The sequence below is a fragment of the Oncorhynchus gorbuscha genome, linkage group LG07 (genome assembly GCF_021184085.1).
Source record: "Oncorhynchus gorbuscha isolate QuinsamMale2020 ecotype Even-year linkage group LG07, OgorEven_v1.0, whole genome shotgun sequence".
NCBI classification, from domain to species: domain Eukaryota; kingdom Metazoa; phylum Chordata; class Actinopteri; order Salmoniformes; family Salmonidae; genus Oncorhynchus; species Oncorhynchus gorbuscha.
The window spans coordinates 85,040,428-85,058,247 of NC_060179.1; the positions used below are offsets into that span (position 1 = coordinate 85,040,428).

At 43.8% G+C, this 17,820-nt stretch overlaps 1 protein-coding gene across 1 annotated transcript in view; it reads left to right on the forward strand.

Moving 5' to 3' along the window:
- The window catches only part of LOC124039064 (cAMP and cAMP-inhibited cGMP 3',5'-cyclic phosphodiesterase 10A-like), an 85,717-nt gene that overhangs the window by 55,287 nt on the left and 12,610 nt on the right, over window positions 1–17,820 (forward strand). Inside the window, exons 14-16 of the mRNA XM_046354944.1 lie at window positions 2,162–2,245; window positions 13,220–13,370; window positions 16,283–16,438. Coding sequence (XP_046210900.1) covers window positions 2,162–2,245; window positions 13,220–13,370; window positions 16,283–16,438 — 391 coding nt within the window. The remainder of the gene's footprint in view (window positions 1–2,161; window positions 2,246–13,219; window positions 13,371–16,282; window positions 16,439–17,820) is intronic.

Here is a 17,820-nt window from a genome sequence, read left to right on the forward strand (position 1 = left end):
TCCCTCTACCCTCCCTCCCTCCTCTCCCTCTACCCTCCCTCCCCCTCTCCCCCTACCCCTCTCCCTCCTCTCCCTCCTCTCCTTCTACCCTCCCTCCCTCCTCTCCCTCTACCCTCCCTCCCTCCTCTCCCTCTACCCTCCCTCCCTCCTCTCCCTCTACCCTCCCTCCCTCCTCTCCCTCCTCTCCCTCTACCCTCTCTCCCTCCTCTCCCTCTACCCTCTCTCCCTCCTCTCCCTCCTCTCCCTCTACCCTCTCTCCCTCCTCTCCCTCTACCCTCCCTCCCTCCTCTCCCTCTACCCTCTCTCCCTCCTCTCCCTCTACCCTCCCTCCCTCATCTCCCTCTACCCTCTCTCCCTCCTCTCCCTCTACCCTCTCTCCCTCCTCTCCCTCCTCTCCCTCTACCCTCTCTCCCTCCTCTCCCTCTACCCTCCGTCCCTCCTCTCCCTCTACCCTCTCCCTCCTCTCCCTCTACCCTCCCTTCCTCCTCTCCCTCTACCCTCTCCCCTCCTCTCCCTCTACCCTCTCTCCCTCCTCTCCCTCCTCTCCCTCTACCCTCCCTCCCTCCTCTCCCTCTACCCTCCCTCCCTCCTCTCCCTCTACCCTCTCCCCTCCTCTCCCTCTACCCTCTCTCCCTCCTCTCCCTCTACCCTCCCTCCCTCCTCTCCCTCTACCCTCCCTCCCTCCTCTCCCTCTACCCTCTCTCCCTCCTCTCCCTCTACCCTCCCTCCCTCCTCTCCCTCTACCCTCCCTCCCTCCTCTCCCTCTACCCTCCCTCCTCTCCCTCTACCCTCCCTCCCTCCTCCCCTCTACCCTCCCTCCTCTCCCTCTACCCTCCCTCCCTCCTCTCCCTCTACCCTCCCTCCCTCCTCTCCCTCTACCCTCCCTCCTCTCCCTCTACCCTCCCTCCCTCCCTCTCCCTCTACCCTCCCTCCCTCCTCTCCCCTCTACCCTCCCTCCTCTCCCTCTACCCTCCCTCCCTCCTCTCCCTCTACCCTCCCTCCTCTCCCTCTACCCTCCCTCCCTCCTCTCCCTCTACCCTCCCTCCCTCCTCTCCCTCTACCCTCCCTCCCTCCTCTCCCTCTTTCTCTCCCTCCTCTCCCTCTACCCTCCCTCCCTCCTCTCCCTCTACCCTCCCTTCCTCCTCTCCATCCTACCCTCCCTCCCTCCTCTCCCTCTACCCTCCCTCCCTCCTCTCCCTCTACCCTCCCTCCCTCCTCTCCCTCTACCCTCCCTCCCTCCTCTCCCTCTAACCTCCCTCTCTCCTCTCCCTCTACCCTCCCTCCCTCCTCTCCCTCTACCCTCTCTCCCTCCTCTCCCTCTACCCTCCCTCCCTCCTCTCCCTCTACCCTCCCTCTCTCCTCTCCCTCTACCATCCCTCCCTCCTCTCCCTCTACCCTCCCTCCCTCCTCTCCCTCTACCCTCCCTCCTCTCCCTCTACCCTCCCTCCCTCCTCTCCCTCTACCCTCCCTCCTCTCCCTCTACCCTCTCTCCCTCCTCTCCCTCTTTCTCTCCCTCCTCTCCCTCTACCCTCCCTCCCTCCTCTCCCTCTACCCTTTCTCTCTCATCCCCCCTACCCCTCTCCCTCCTACCCTGCCTCTCCCTCCTACCCTCTGTCCCTCCTATCCTCTCTCCCTCCTCTCCCTCCTACCCTCTCTTCCTCCTCTCCATCCTACCCTCCCTCCCTCCTCTCCCTCTACCCTTTCTCTCTCCTCTCCCCCCTACCCCTCTCCCTCCTACCCTGCCTCTCCCTTCTACCCTCTTTCCCTCCTATCCTCTCTCCCTCCTCTCCCTCCTACCCTCTCTTCCTCCTCTCTCTCCTACCCTCTCTCCCTCCTACCCTGCCTCTCCCTCCTACCCTGTCTCTCCTTCCTACCCTCTCTCCCTCCTACCCTGTCTCTCCTTCCTACCCTCTCTCCCTCCTACCCTGTCTCTCCCCTACCCTCTCTCCCCCTACCCTGTCTCTCCTTCCTACCCTCTCTCCCTCCTACTCTGTCTCTCCCCTACCCTCTCTCCCTCCTACCCTGTCTCTCCTTCCTACCCTCTCTCCCTCCTACCCTGTCTCTCCCCTACCCTCTCTCCCCCCTACCCTGTCTCTCCCCCCTACCCTCTCTCCCTCCTACCCTGTCTGTCCTTCCTACCCTCTCTCCCTCCCTTCTCCAGGTTTCATTTTGACATTAGTCAGTTTGAGGAGCTGTGGCCGGCTGTCTTTGTATACATGGTCCACAACTCATGTGGAGAGACCAGGTACGTATGTGTCCTCTGGGACATTTACAGCTGCTTGTCATCAGGGAAATTAACTTAGTCAAATATACCCATAGACTCTAAGATAAATTAACTGAGTCATATATACCCATAGACTCTAAGATAAATTAACTGAGTCATATATACCCATAGACTCTAACATAAATTAACTGAGTCATATATACCCATAGACTCTAAGATAAATTAACTGAGTCATATATACCCATAGACTCTAACATAAATTAACTGAGTCATATATACCCATAGACTCTAAGATAAATTAACTGAGTCATATATACCCATAGACTCTAACATAAATTAACTGAGTCATATATACCCATAGACTCTAAGATAAATTAACTGAGTCATATATACCCATAGACTCTAAGATAAATTAACTGAGTCATATATACCCATAGACTCTAACATAAATTAACTGAGTCATATATACCCATAGACTCTAACATAAATTAACTGAGTCATATATATCCATAGAACAGGATGAATACTATTCCTCTACAATACTTTACCTCTCTCTCTCTCTCTCTCTCTGTCTCTCTCTCTCTCTCTCTCTCTCTCTCTCTCTCTCTCTCTCTCTCTCTCTCTCTCTCTCTCTCTCTCTCTCTCTCTCTCTCTCTCTCTCTCTCTCTCTCTCTCTCTCTCTCTCTCTCTCTCTCTCTCTCTCTCTTGCTAGAGTTCAAGTATATTAAGGAATATCAATATGGGTTGTATTTACAATGGTGTTTGTTCTTCACTGGTTGCCCTTTTCTTGTGGCAACAGGTCACAAATCTTGCTGCTGTGATGTCACACTGTGGAATTTCACCCAGTAGATGTGGGAGTTTATCAAAATTGGGTTTGTTTTCAAATTATTTGTGGATCTGTGTAATCTGAGGGAAATATGTTTCTCTAATATGGTCATACATTGGGCAGGAGGTTAGGAAGTGCAGCTCAGTTTCCACCTCATTTTGTGGGCGGTGAGCACATAACCTGTCTTCTCTTGAGAGCCATGTCTGCCTACGGTGGCCTTTCTCAATAGCAAGGCTATGCTCACTGAGTCCGTACATAGTCAAAGCTTTCCTTAATTTTGGGTCAGTCACAGTGGTCAGGTATTCTGCCGCTGTGTACTCTCTGTTTCGGCCAAATAGCATTCTAGTTTGCTCTGCGTTTTTGTAAATTCTTTCCAATTTGTCAAGTAATTATCTTTTAGTTTTCTCATGATTTGGTTGGGTCTAATTTTGTTGCTGGCCTGAGGCCCTGTGGGGTGTGTTTGTGAACAGAGCCCCAGGACTCTTCTCCAGCTTCATCTCTCTGTATGTAATGGCTTTGTTATAGTGGGGCAAAAAAGTATTTAGTCAGCCACCAGTTGTGCAAGTTCTCCCACTTAAAAATATGAGAGAGGCCTGTAATTTTCATCATAGGTACACTTCAACTATGACAGACAAAATGAGAAAAAAAATCGAGAAAATCACATTGTAGGATTTTAAATTAATTTATTTGCAAATTATGGTGTTTTTTGCCAATTACAACCACATACTTGTTGTTTGTCTACAGGGATTTTATAATGTTGTATGTTTTACCCCCAACACCACTTTCCATCAGTTTGTATAGCAGACCCTCATGCCAAATTGAGTCAAAAGCTTTTTTTTATTTTTATCAACAAAGCATGAGAAGACTTTGCCTTTGTTTTGGTTTGTTTGTTTGTCAATTTGCAGGGTGAATACGTGGTCTGTCGTACGGTAATTTGGTAAAAAGCAAATTTGACATTTGCTCAGTACATTGTTTTCACTGAGGAAATGTACAAGTCTGCTGTTAATGATAATGCAGAGGATTTTTCCAAGGTTACTGTTGACGCATATAGTTATTGATGTCAAATTTGTCTCCACTTTTGTGGATTTGAGTGATTAGTCCTTGGTTCCAAATATTGGGGAAGATGCCAGAGCTGAGGATGATGTTAAAGAGTTTAAGTAAAAACCTATTTTAATTTTTGTTCTGTATATTTGATCATTTCATTGAGGATGCCATCCACCCACAGGCCTTTTTGGGTTGAAGTGTTTATATTTTATCTGATAGCTCATTCAAGGTATTTGGAGAATACAGTAGGTTCTGGTAGTCTCAGGTGTCCCCCTGTTGGGGACACCCGTTCCCAGCTGGGACCCCCCCCCCCCCACACCCTCAACTGGAATGTGGCGCCATGGAACGCAAGAATATTCCTAAAAATATTTAACCTCCACACATTAACAAGTCCAATAGCTCAAATGAAAGCTAAACAAGTTGTTTATCTACCCAGCAAGTCAGATTTCTAAAATGTTTTACGGCGAAAACATAGCACATATTTATGTCAAACCACCACCGCAGACATAGCTCATTTGCATAGCCAAGTAGGAAAAAATATGCAATCAACAAACGCAGGATTAAAAGAAGAATCATTTCACTAAACTTTTGAAATCTTCATCAGATGACAGTAATATAACATGTTACACAGTACATTCATTTTTTTTTCAATAATCTGCAATATATATCAATAAATCTCTGTTTACAATGAGGCATCGTTCAAAAAATGCTACTAAAATGTCAGGAGAAATGACGATAGCTCCGGCAGATAACGTCAGCTAACAAGGAATACACATCATAAACTTTGACTAAATATGCATGTTCTACATATGTATAGGAAGATACACTTCTTCTAAATGCAATCGCTGTGTTACATTTATTTTTAACGTTACGGGTTGCGTTCACTAGGCTATACTAGGAGTCGGCGCTCCAAATGTAGCATTCTGGCTCCTCTATCTTGGAGTCGACAGAAACCCAAATTTACCACATAAATATTCCCTTACCTTTGCTGTTCTTCCATCAAAAGACCTGGAAGGGATTATACTTACCAAAACAGCATTTAGTTTTCAAGTCTGCGTCTTTCGGTTCTCAAAAACTACACATTTTGGTCAAAATGTAGCCAAAAGTCAAGTGGATGCGCACCAAAACTTCGAACTTACATATTATATGTCGAGTAAACTTGTCAAACTAACTTCATAATCAAGCTTTAACATGTTATAAAGGTGTACAGCAATTGTGAGGATGAACAGAAACACAGGCATAGTTCAATCGATCTTGGAAAAAAGACAGGACTTGACCAGAGCGCGCATAAAAGTGACCTGTTTTTTCGCGTGACCGAGACCTTTCGGCACGCTCAACGTCTCGTGAGCGCGTGATTCTCACAATGAGAAGCCCCATTGAAAGCAGGGATCGCGCTGAACACGTAGGAACTGTTCCCAGAGCTGTAACTGTTTGGGAAGGGTGTTTGCGATGACGTCAAAGTTGGGCCAACTTTTATCATGACAAGAGATTTGGGAGAATGCATGCCCTGACAGTTCTGCTTTACATAGAGACAACATTTAAACGGTTTTAGAAGCTTTAGAGTGTTTTCTATTCGATAATATGTTTTATATGCATATATTAGCAACTTCTGACAAAAATTTATCCTGTTTAATAAGGGCACCAAATTCCTCCAGTAGGGGCAGTAAACAGCCCTAGCACTGACAGGTTAATAGCTGATTCTAAGATTTGTATTTGATCATGTATATGTTTTTGCTGTTAGTTCTTTGTTATAGAGCCAAAAGATTGGAGAATTGGTTTATCCGTACGTCTCCGTTTTGGATAGATAACTCTTCGTTTAGTTTTTTCCAATTTTCCCAAAAGTGATTAGATTCTATGGATTCTTCAGTTACATTGAGCTGATTTCTGACATGCTGTTCCTTCTTTTTCCGTAGTGTATTTCTGTATTGTTTTAGTGATTCACCATAGTGAAGGCGAAGACTCAGGTTTTCCGGGTCTCTATGTTGTTGGTTGAACAGGTTTCTCAATTTCTTTCTTAGGTTTTTGCCTTCTTCATCAAACCATTTGTCATTGTTGTTCATTTTCTTCGGTTGTCTGCTTGAAATGTTTATATTTGATAGATTTTAGATTTTTAGATTTGATAGGAAGCTGAGAGGTCAAATAGGCTGTTTAGGTTTTCTACTGCCAAGTTTACACCTTCACCTTCACAGTGAAACATTTTGTCCAGGAAGTTGTCTAAAAGGGATTGAATTTGTTGTTGACTAAAAGTTTTTTTGTTAGGTTTCCACACAACATTCCTTCCATCTATAGCATTTCTTAATGTTACTCAGTTCCTTTGGCTTTGATGCCTCATGATTGATTATTGCTCTGTTTCAGTAGACTGTGATTCTGCTGTGGTCTGATAGGGGTGTCAGTGGGCTGACTGTGAACGCTCTGAGAGACTCTGGGTTGAGGTCAGTGGGCTGAATGTGAACGCTCTGAGAGACTCTGGGTTGAGGTCAGTGGGCTGACTGTGAACGCTCTGAGAGACTCTGGGTTGAGGTCAGTGATAAAGTAGTCTACAGTACTACTGCCAAGAGATGAGCTATAGGTGTACCTACCATAGGAGTCCCCTCAAAGCCTACCATTGACTATGTACATACCCAGCATGCAACAGAGCTGCAGGAGTTGTGACCTATTTTTGTTGGTTATGTTGTCATAGTTGTGCCTAGGGGGGCATATGGGGAGGGAATGCTGTCACCTGCAGGCAGGTGTTTGTCCCCCTGTGTGCTGAGGGTGTCAGGTTCTTGTCCAGTTCTGGCAATTAGGTCACCACAGACTAGTACATGTCCCTGGGCCTGGAAATTGTTGATCTCCTCTTCTAGGATGGAGAAGCTGTCATCTTTAAAGTATGGAAATTCTATTGGAGGGATATAGGTAGCACACATGAGGACATTTGTTTTCTCTGTTCCTGTTTTGACAAGTTTAATAGAGTGGGTTAGGTCTGAGGATAGGGGACGAATGACTGGAACAAATTGCAAAAATCACTGAAGTTGGAGACTTATACCTCCCTCACTAACTTTAAGCATCAGCAATCTGAGCAGCTTACCGATCGCTGCAGCTATACACAGCCCATCTGTAAATAGCCCATCCAATCTACCTACCTCATCCCCATATTGTTTTTATTTACTTTTCTGCTCTTTTGCACCCCAGTATCTCTACTTGCACATCATCATCTGCACATCTATCACTCCAGTGTTCATTTGCTAAATTTGTAATTACTTCGCTACTATGGCCTGTCGTGTCTTTGGCATCATTCAACTGAAGACTTATTTTTATCAAATAAATTCTCTGTAATTATTATTACGTGATTAAACTAACTAAATCATGTAACTGTAATTAACTAGGAGGTCGGGGGACCAAGGAAAATATTTAGATTACAAAGTTATAATTTTCCTAATATAACTCTTCAGATATTTTAGTATCTGATCAATTAGTTTTCTAATTAATGAATTATCCTTTACCTCACGTTAGTCCCATTCCAAACGTCGTAAATTGTTGGTTATCTGCACGAACCCAGTCTTCACTATGAGTCATCCATACATTAATTGTCTTAAATAATTGATTTACAAACTAAATAATAAGAGAAATGCATAAACAAACAAACAGACAGTAGATGTAGTTATATAGTTATATAGTTATATAGTTATGTAGTTATATAGTTATATAGTTATGTAGTTATATAGTTATATAGTTATATAGTTATATAGTTATATAGTTATATAGTTATGTAGTTATATAGTTATGTAGTTATATAGTTATATAGTTATATAGTTATATAGTTATGTAGTTATATAGTTATATAGTTATATAGTTATATAGTTATATAGTTATGTAGTTATATAGTTATATAGTTATATAGTTATATAGTTATATAGTTATATAGTTATATAGTTATATAGTTATATAGTTATAGTTAGTAGTTATATAGTTATATAGTTATATAGTTATATAGTTATATAGTTATATAGTTATATAGTTATATAGTTATGTAGTTATATATATAGTTATATAGTTATATAGTTATATAGTTATATAGTTATATAGTTATATATATAGTTATATTATATTATATAGTTATATTAGTTATGTATTAGTTTATGTAGTTATATAGTTATATAGTAGTTATATAGTTATATAGTTATATAGTAGTTATATAGTTATATAGTTATATAGTTATATAGTTATATAGTTATATAGTTATATAGTTATATAGTTATATAGTTATATAGTTATATAGTTATATAGTTAGTTATGTAGTTATATATATTATATAGTTATATAGTTATATAGTTATATAGTTATATAGTTATATAGTTATATAGTTATATAGTTATATAGTTATATAGTTATGTAGTTATGTTATATAGTTATGTAGTTATATAGTTATATAGTTATGTAGTTATATAGTTATATAGTAGTTATATAGTTATATAGTTATATAGTTATATAGTTATGTAGTTATATAGTTATATAGTTATGTAGTTATATAGTTATGTAGTTATATTATATAGTTATATTTATATAGTTATATAGTAGTTATATTAGTTATATAGTTATATAGTTATATAGTTATATAGTTATATAGTTATATAGTTATATAGTTATAGTTAGTTTATGTAGTTATGTAGTTATGTAGTTATGTTATATAGTTATGTAGTTATGTAGTTATGTAGTTATAGTTATGTAGTTATGTAGTTATATAGTTATATAGTTATATAGTTATATAGTTATATAGTTATATAGTTATATAGTTATATAGTTATATAGTTATGTAGTTATATAGTTATGTAGTTATGTTAGTTATGTAGTTATGTAGTTATATAGTTATAGTTATATTATATAGTTATATAGTTATATAGTTTATAGTAGTTATATAGTTATGTAGTTATATAGTTATGTAGTTATGTAGTTATGTAGTTATGTATTATATAGTTATATAGTTATATAGTTATATAGTTATATAGTTATATAGTTATATAGTTATGTAGTTATATAGTTATATAGTTATGTAGTTATATAGTTATATAGTAGTTATATAGTTATATAGTAGTTATATAGTTATATAGTTATATAGTTATATAGTTATGTAGTTATATAGTTATATAGTTATATAGTTATATAGTTATATAGTTATATAGTTATGTAGTTATTATGTAGTTATGTAGTTATGTAGTTATATAGTTATATAGTTATGTAGTTATATAGTTATATAGTTATATAGTTATATAGTTATGTAGTTATGTAGTTATGTAGTTATGTAGTTATATAGTTATATAGTTATATATGTTTATGTAGTTATGTAGTTATATAGTTATATAGTTATATAGTTATGTAGTTATATAGTTATAGTTATGTAGTTATGTAGTTATATAGTTATATAGTTATGTAGTTATATAGTTATATAGTTATATAGTTATATAGTTATATATGTTTATATATAGTAGTTATATAGTTATGTAGTTATGTAGTTATGTAGTTATGTAGTTATATAGTTATATAGTTATATTATGTTTATATATAGTTATATAGTTATATAGTTATATAGTTATATAGTTATTATTATAGTTATGTAGTTATATAGTTATATAGTTATATAGTTATGTAGTTATGTAGTTATGTAGTTATGTAGTTATGTAGTTATATAGTTATGTAGTTATGTAGTTATGTAGTTATATAGTTATATAGTTATATAGTTATATAGTTATGTAGTTATATAGTTATATAGTTATATAGTTATATAGTTATATAGTTATGTAGTTATGTAGTTATGTAGTTATATAGTTATATAGTTATATAGTTATATAGTTATGTATATATAGTTATATAGTTATATAGTTATGTATATATAGTTAGTTACAAGGAACCGATAGCGGAGTTTCCCTAGTGGGATAAACTGGTATCGCGGCTTGGTGGACAAAAGGGAAATGGGGGTCGACTGAGAAAGGCGGGAATTACGCATGTGAGTCACTACAGAGTTGAGAATTATAACAATTGAAATGCCAATCCTTTGCACATGAACGCTCACTCAATTGCTCAGTGTGTCGTCGTGATCTCAGTTGGAATCGTCCGTCTTTCTGTTGGAGAGTTCATCTGATCGTCTCTCGTGGTTAGAATGGAATCTTCAGAGTCCCATTTCAGAAATGTTCTTGTAGATGTTTGTCCGCCCCCTCTCTCTGCCGTGGTTAGAATGGATAGTTCAGAGTAACTTTTCAGAAATGTTCTTGTAGATGTTTGTCCGCCCTCTGTCTGCCGTGGTTAGAATGGATAGTTCAGAGTACCATTCAGAAATGTTCTTGTAGATGTTTGTCCGCCCTCTGTCTGCCGTGGTTAGAATGGATAGTTCAGAGTACCATTCAGAAATGTTCTTGTTTGATAGATGTTTCAGAGTAACTTTTCAGAAATGTTCTTGTCCGCCCTCTGTCTCAGAATGGTAGTTCAGAATTCCTTGTAGCTGCAGACTAGTAATTAGTATCAAAAAGTTTTTTCTTATTCTGTCGGTATCGACAGTCTCAGAGTTTCACCACGTGGCATGGTTAAAAGATTCAACAATGTACTCAACAGCCTCTACTCAAACCTTAGCCCTCTCTGTGAGGTACTGGTCTCTACTCAAACCTTAGCCCTCTCTGAGGTACTGGTCTCTACTCAAACCTTAGCCCTCTGTGAGGTACTGGTCTCTACTCAAAACTTAGCCCTCTCTGTGAGGTACTGGTCTCTACTCAAACCTTAGCCCTCTCTGTGAGGTACTGGTCTCTACACAAACCTTAGCCCTCTCTGTGAAGTACTGGTCTCTACTCAAACCTTAGCCCTCTCTGTGAGGTACTGATCTACTCAAACCTTAGCCCTCTGTGAGGTACTGGTCTCTACTCAAACCTTAGCCCTCTGTGAGGTACTGGTCTCTACTCAAACCTTAGCCCTCTGTGAGGTACTGGTCTCTACTCAAACCTTAGCCCTCTCTGTGAGGTACTGGTCTCTACTCAAACCTTAGCCCTCTGTGAGGTACTGGTCTCTACTCAAACCTTAGCCCTCTGTGAGGTACTGGTCTCTACTCAAACCTTAGCCCTCTGTGAGGTACTGGTCTCTACTCAAACCTTAGCCCTCTCTGTGAGATACTGGTCTCTACTCAAACCTTAGCCCTCTCTGTGAGGTACTGGTCTCTACTCAAACCATAGCCCTCTGTGAGGTACTGGTCTCTACTCAAACCTTAGTAGAGGGAAACCAGTGGGTCTGCTCTTCCCTGGACTACCAGCACTCTGTAACCTAGAGGGCAACCAGTGGGTCTGCTCTTCCCTGGACTACCAGCGCTCTGTAACCTAGAGGGAAACCAGTGGGTCTGCTCTTCCCTGGACTACCAGCACTCTGTAACCTAGAGGGCAACCAGTGGGTCTGCTCTTCCCTGTTTCACACCTGGTAGTGGATGGGACTGCCAGCTCTCTGTAACCTAGAGGGAAACCAGTGGGTCTGCTCTTCCCTGTTTCACACCTGGTAGTGGATGGGACTACCAGCACTCTGTAACCTAGAGGGAAACCAGTGGGTCCATCTCCTCTATACCACCCACCTGGTAGTTTGGTGGATGGGACTACCAGCTCTCTGTAACCTAGAGGACAACCAGTGGGTCCGTCTCCTCTATACCACCCACCTGTTAGTGTGGTGGATGGGACTACCAGCACTCTGTAACCTAGAGGGAAACCAGTGGGTCCATCTCCTCTATACCACCCACCTGGTAGTGTGATGGATGGGACTACCAGCACTCTGTAACCTAGAGGGCAACCAGTGGGTCCATCTCCTCTATACCACCCACCTGGTAGTGTGGTGGATGGGACTACCAGCACTCTGTAACCTAGAGGACAACCAGTGGGTCCATCTCCTCTATACCACCCACCTGTTAGTGTGGTGGATGGGACTACCAGCACTCTGTAACCTAGAGGGAAACCAGTGGGTCTGCTCTTCCCTGTTTCACACCTGGTAGTGTATGGGACTATCAGCACTCTGTTATCTAGAGGGCAACCAGTGGGTCCATCTCCTCTATACCACCCACCTGTTAGTGTGGTGGATGGGACTACCAGCACTCTGTAACCTAGAGGGCAACCAGTGGGTCCGTCTCCTCTATACCAGGTTTCTTGTAGGATGCAATTTGCTCTTTAGACCAAAGGCACATGACCACAGACCCTCTTTCTCTCGCTCTCTCTCCTCCCCATCCTCTCCCTAACTCTCCCCCAATCCTCTCTCTCTCTTTCTCTCCCGCTCTCTTTCTCCTCCCCTCCCTGTTTAGAATCGGTTGATGACATCCATGCTTTCACTTTTCTCATGTTTTGGTTGGGTCTAACCATGTTGCTGTCTCTCTCTCTACCTCTCCCCATCCTCTCCCTACCTCTCCCCCTTCCCCTCTCTCTCTCCTATCCTTTCCCTACCTCTCCCCCTATCCTCTATCTCTCTCTCCTGTCCTCTCCCTACCTCTCCCCCCTCCCCTCTCTCTCTCTCCTATCCTCTCCCTACCTCTCCCCCAATCCTCTATCTCTCCCCATCCTCTCTCTCTCTTCCCTATCCTCTCTCTCACCCCTATCCTCTCCCTTCCTCTCCCCTATCCTCTCTTTCTCTCCCCATCCTCTCTCTCTCTCCCCCATCCTCTCTCACACCCCTATCCTCTCCCTTCCTCTCCCCCTATCCTCTCCCTTCCTCTCCCCTATCCTCTATCTCTCTCCCACTATCCTCTCACTCTCCCCCATCCTCTCTATCTCTCTCTCTCTCTCTCTCTCCCCCATCATCTCTCTCTCCCCCTATCCTCTCTCTCACCCCTATCATCTTGCTTCCTCTCCCCCTATCCTCTCTCTCTCTCTCTCCCCCATCCTCTCTCTCTCCCCATCCTCTCCCTACCTCTCCCCCAACCTCTCTCTCTCCTCACCCCCTCTCTCTCCCCTATCCTCTCCCTACCTCTCCCCTATCTCTCCCCATCCTCTCTCTCACCCCTATCCTCTCCCTACCTCTCCACCTATCCTCTCTCTCTCCCCCATCCTCTCTCTCTCCCTCTCTCCCTATCCTCTCCCTACCTCTCCCCAATCCTCTCTCTTTCTCTCCCTTCTCTCTCACTCCCCCCCTCCTCCTTCTAGTTTTGAGTTGGAGAAGTTGTGCAGGTTCACAATGTCTGTGAGGAAGAATTATCGGCGTGTTCCCTACCACAACTGGAAACATGCGGTGAACGTGGCTCACTGTATGTACGCCATACTGCAGAAGACCACCGGCATCTTCACTGAGATAGAGGTATGTCTCTCTCTCTCTCTCTCTCTCTCTCTCTCTCTCTCTCTCTGTCTGTCTGTCTGTCTGTCTGTCTGTCTGTCTGTCTGTCTGTCTGTCTGTCTGTCTGTCTGTCTGTCTGTCTGTCTGTCTGTCTGTCTGTCTGTCTGTCTGCCCGCCTGTCTGTCTGCTCGCCTGTTTGTCTCTCTGTTTTGTCTCCCCGCCTGACTGTATCCGTCCGTCCGTCTCTGTCTGTCTGTCTGTCTGTCTGATTGTCTCCCCGGTTCAGAAAGATTAAAGTTGCTGTCAAATCCATTCCAATTCAGTCATTTAATCTTGGCGCACAGATCCCTTTAGTGGGATCATTTCGTCAACATGCAGAGCGCCAAATTCAAATTAAATTACTACAAATATTTAATTTTCATGAAATCACAAGTGCAATATACCAAAACACAGTTTAGCTTGTTGTTAATCCACCTGCATGTCAGATTTAAAAAAAAGCTGAAACGGTGAAAGCAAACCAAGCGTTTATGTAAGGTCTCTCAGCAGACAAAACATTACAAACAGCAATGTAGATTGGTCAAGAAAGTCAATAAAGCAATACAATGAATCGCTTACCTTTGATGATCTTTGTATGTTTGCACTCATGACACTCCCAGCTACACAATAAATGCTCGTTTTGTTCGATAAAGATTATTTTTATTTCCAAAAACCTCCATTTGGTTGGCGCGTTTTGTTCAGAAATCCACAGGCTCGTGCAGGTCACAACGGGCAGACGAAAATTCCAAATAGTATCCGTAAAGTTCGTAGAAACACGTCAAATGTTTTTTTATAATCAATCCTCAGGTTGTTTTTACAATAGATAATTGATCATATTTCAACCGGGCGGTAGCCTTTTCAATAGGAGAGAGAGAGAAAAGGCCTCTCTCCAGTGGCGCCCGCATGAACAAGTCTGAGGACACCTAGCTATCCACTGACGCGATGTGATCATTCTCGCTCATTTTTCAGAATAAAAGCCTGAAACTATGTCTAAAGAGTGTTCACACCTTGTGGAAGCCATAGGGAAAGGAATCTGGTAAATATCCCTTTAAATGGAGGATTGCAATGGAAAAGGTTTCAGAAAAACAACACTTCCCGGATGGATTTTCCTCAGATTTTCGCCTGCAATATCAGATCTGTTATACTCACAGACAATATTTTGACAGTTTTGGAAACTTTAGAGTGTTTTCTATCCTATCTGCCAATTATATGCATATTCTAGCTTCTAGGCCTGAGAAATAGGCAGTTTACTTTAGGCACATTTTTCATCCAAACATTAAAATACTGCCCCCTAGCCTAAAGAGGTTTTAAAGAACGTCAGTTTATATCTAGAATTGAGATGGAATTCACCCTGTGTAGAATCAGTTGATGACAATCCATGCGTAATTGCTTTCACTTTTATCATGATCTGGATGGGTCAAATCATGTTGCTGCCTTTCCTCTCTCTCTCCCCCTATCCTCTCTCTCTCTCCCCTATCCCCTCTCTCTCCCCTATCCTCTCTCTCTCCCCATCCTCTCTCTCCCCCCCTTTCCTCTCATCCTCTGTCTTTCTCCTATCCTATCTATCTATCTATCTATCTATCTATCTATCTATCTATCTATCTATCTATCTCTCTCTCTCTCTCTCTCTCTCTCTCTCTCTCTCTCTCTCTCTCTCTCTCTCTCTCTCTCTCTCTCTCTCTCTCTCTCTCCCTCTCCCTCTCTCTCTCCCTATATCCTCTCTCTCCCCCTATCTTCTCCCTCTCTCCCCCTATCCTCTCCCTCTCCCCCTATCCTCTCCCTGTCTCTCTCTCCCCTATCCTCTCTCTCCCCGTCCTCTCTCTCCCCTATCCCCTCTCTCTCTCCCCATCCTCTCTCTCTCCCCCTATCCTCTCTCTCTCCCACTTTCCTCTCTCTCTCCCCATCCTTTCTGTCTCCCCCTATTCTCTCTCACTCCCCCTATCCTCTCTCTCTCCCCCTATCCTCTCTCACTCTCCCCCCCTCTCTCTCCCCCATCCTCTCTCTCTCCCTACCCTCTCTCTCCCCCATCCTCTCTCTCTCCCCACTATCCTCTCTCTCTCTCCCCTATCCTATCTCTCCCCCTATCCTCTGTCTCTGCCTATCCTATCTCTCTCTCCCCTATCCTCTCATCTCTCCCCTATCCTCTCTCTCTCCCCCTATCCTCTCTCTCTCTCTCCCCCTATCCGCTCTCTCTCCCCATCATCTCTCTCTCCCCCCTATCTGCTCTCTCTCCCTATCCTCTCTCTCCCCCTATCCTCTCTCACTCTCCCTATCGTCTCTCTCTCCCCCTATCCTCTCTCTCTCCCCTATCCCCTCTCTCTCCCCCCTATCCCCTCTCTCTCCCCTATCCTCTCTCTCTCCCCTATCCCCTCTCTCTCTCTCCCCCTATCCCCTCTCTCTCCCCCTATCCTCTCTCTCCCCGATCCTCTCTCTCTCCCCTATCCTTGCTCTCTCTCCCCTATCCTCGCTCTCTCTCCCCCTATCTTCTCTCTCTGTCCCCATCCTTTCTCTCTACCCCATCCTCTCTCTCTCCCCTATCCCCTCTCTCTCCCCCTATCCTCTCTCCCCCCCTATCCCCTCTCTCTCCCCTATCCCCTCTCTCTCCCCCTATCCTCTCTCTGCCCCGATCCTCTCTCTCTCCCCCTATCCTTGCTCTCTCTCTCCCCTATCCTCGCTCTCTCTCCCCCTATCTTCTCTCTCTGTCCCCATCCTTTCTCTCTACCCCATCCTCTCTCTCTCCCCCTATCCTTGCTCTCTCTCTCCCCCTATCCTCGCTCTCTCTCCCCTATCCTCGCTCTCTCTCCCCCTATCCTCTCTCTCTGCCCCCATCCTTTCTCTCTACCCCATCCTCTCTGTCTCATCCCCTATCCTCTCTCCCCCATTCTCTCCCCCATCAACAGAAGAAGGGTCTGCTGATAGCCTGTCTGTGTCATGATCTGGACCATCGAGGGTATAGTAACACCTACCTGCAGAAGTTTGACCATCCTCTAGCTGCCCTGTACAGCACATCTACAATGGAGCAGCACCACTTCTCCCAGACTGTATCCATCCTCCAGGTAGGAATACCACTTCTCCCAGACTGTATCCATCCAGCAGGTAGGAATAACACTTCTCCCAGACTGTATCCATCCTCCAGGTAGGAATACCACTTCTCCCAGACTGTTTCCATCCTGCAGGTAGGAATAACACTTCTCCCAGACTGTATCCATCCTCCAGGTAGGAATACCACTTCTCCCAGACTGTTTCCATCCACCAGGTAGGAATACCACTTCTCCCAGACTGTATCCATCCACCAGGTAGGAATACCACTTCTCCCACTTCTCCCAGACTGTATCCATCCTCCAGGTAGGAATACCACTTCTCCCAGACTGTATCCATCCTCCAGGTAGGAATACCACTTCTCCCACTTCTCCCAGACTGTATCCATCCTCCAGGTAGGAATACCACTTCTCCCAGACTGTATCCATCCTGCAGGTAGGAATAACACTTCTCCCAGACTGTATCCATCCTCCAGGTAGGAATACCACTTCTCCCAGACTGTTTCCATCCTGCAGGTAGGAATAACACTTCTCCCAGACTGTATCCATCCTCCAGGTAGGAATACCACTTCTCCCAGACTGTTTCCATCCACCAGGTAGGAATACCACTTCTCCCAGACTGTATCCATCCACCAGGTAGGAATACCACTTCTCCCACTTCTCCCAGACTGTATCCATCCTCCAGGTAGGAATACCACTTCTCCCAGACTGTATCCATCCTCCAGGTAGGAATACCACTTCTCCCACTTCTCCCAGACTGTATCCATCCTCCAGGTAGGAATACCACTTCTCCCAGACTGTATCCATCCACCAGGTAGGAATACCACTTCTCCCAGACTGTATCCATCCACCAGGTAGGAATACCACTTCTCCCAGACTGTATCCATCCACCAGGTAGGAATACCACTTCTCCCAGACTGTATCCATCCACCAGGTAGGAATACCACTTCTCCCAGACTGTATCCATCCTCCAGGTAGGAATACCACTTCTCCCAGACAGTATCCATCCTCCAGGTAGGAATACCACTTCTCCCACTTCTCCCAGACTGTATCCATCCTCCAGGTAGGAATACCACTTCTCCCAGACAGTATCCATCCACCAGGTAGGAATACCACTTCTCCCACTTCTCCCAGACTGTATCCATCCTCCCGGTAGGACACACCACTTCTCCCAGACTGTATCCATCCACCAGGTAGGAATACCACTTCTCCCACTTCTCCCAGACTGTATCCATCCACCAGGTAGGAATACCACTTCTCCCAGACTGTATCCATCCACCAGGTAGGAATACCACTTCTCCCAGACTGTATCCATCCACCAGGTAGGACTACCACTTCTCCCAGACTCCCAGACTGTATCCATCCACCAGGTAGGAATACCACTTCTCCCACTTCTCCCA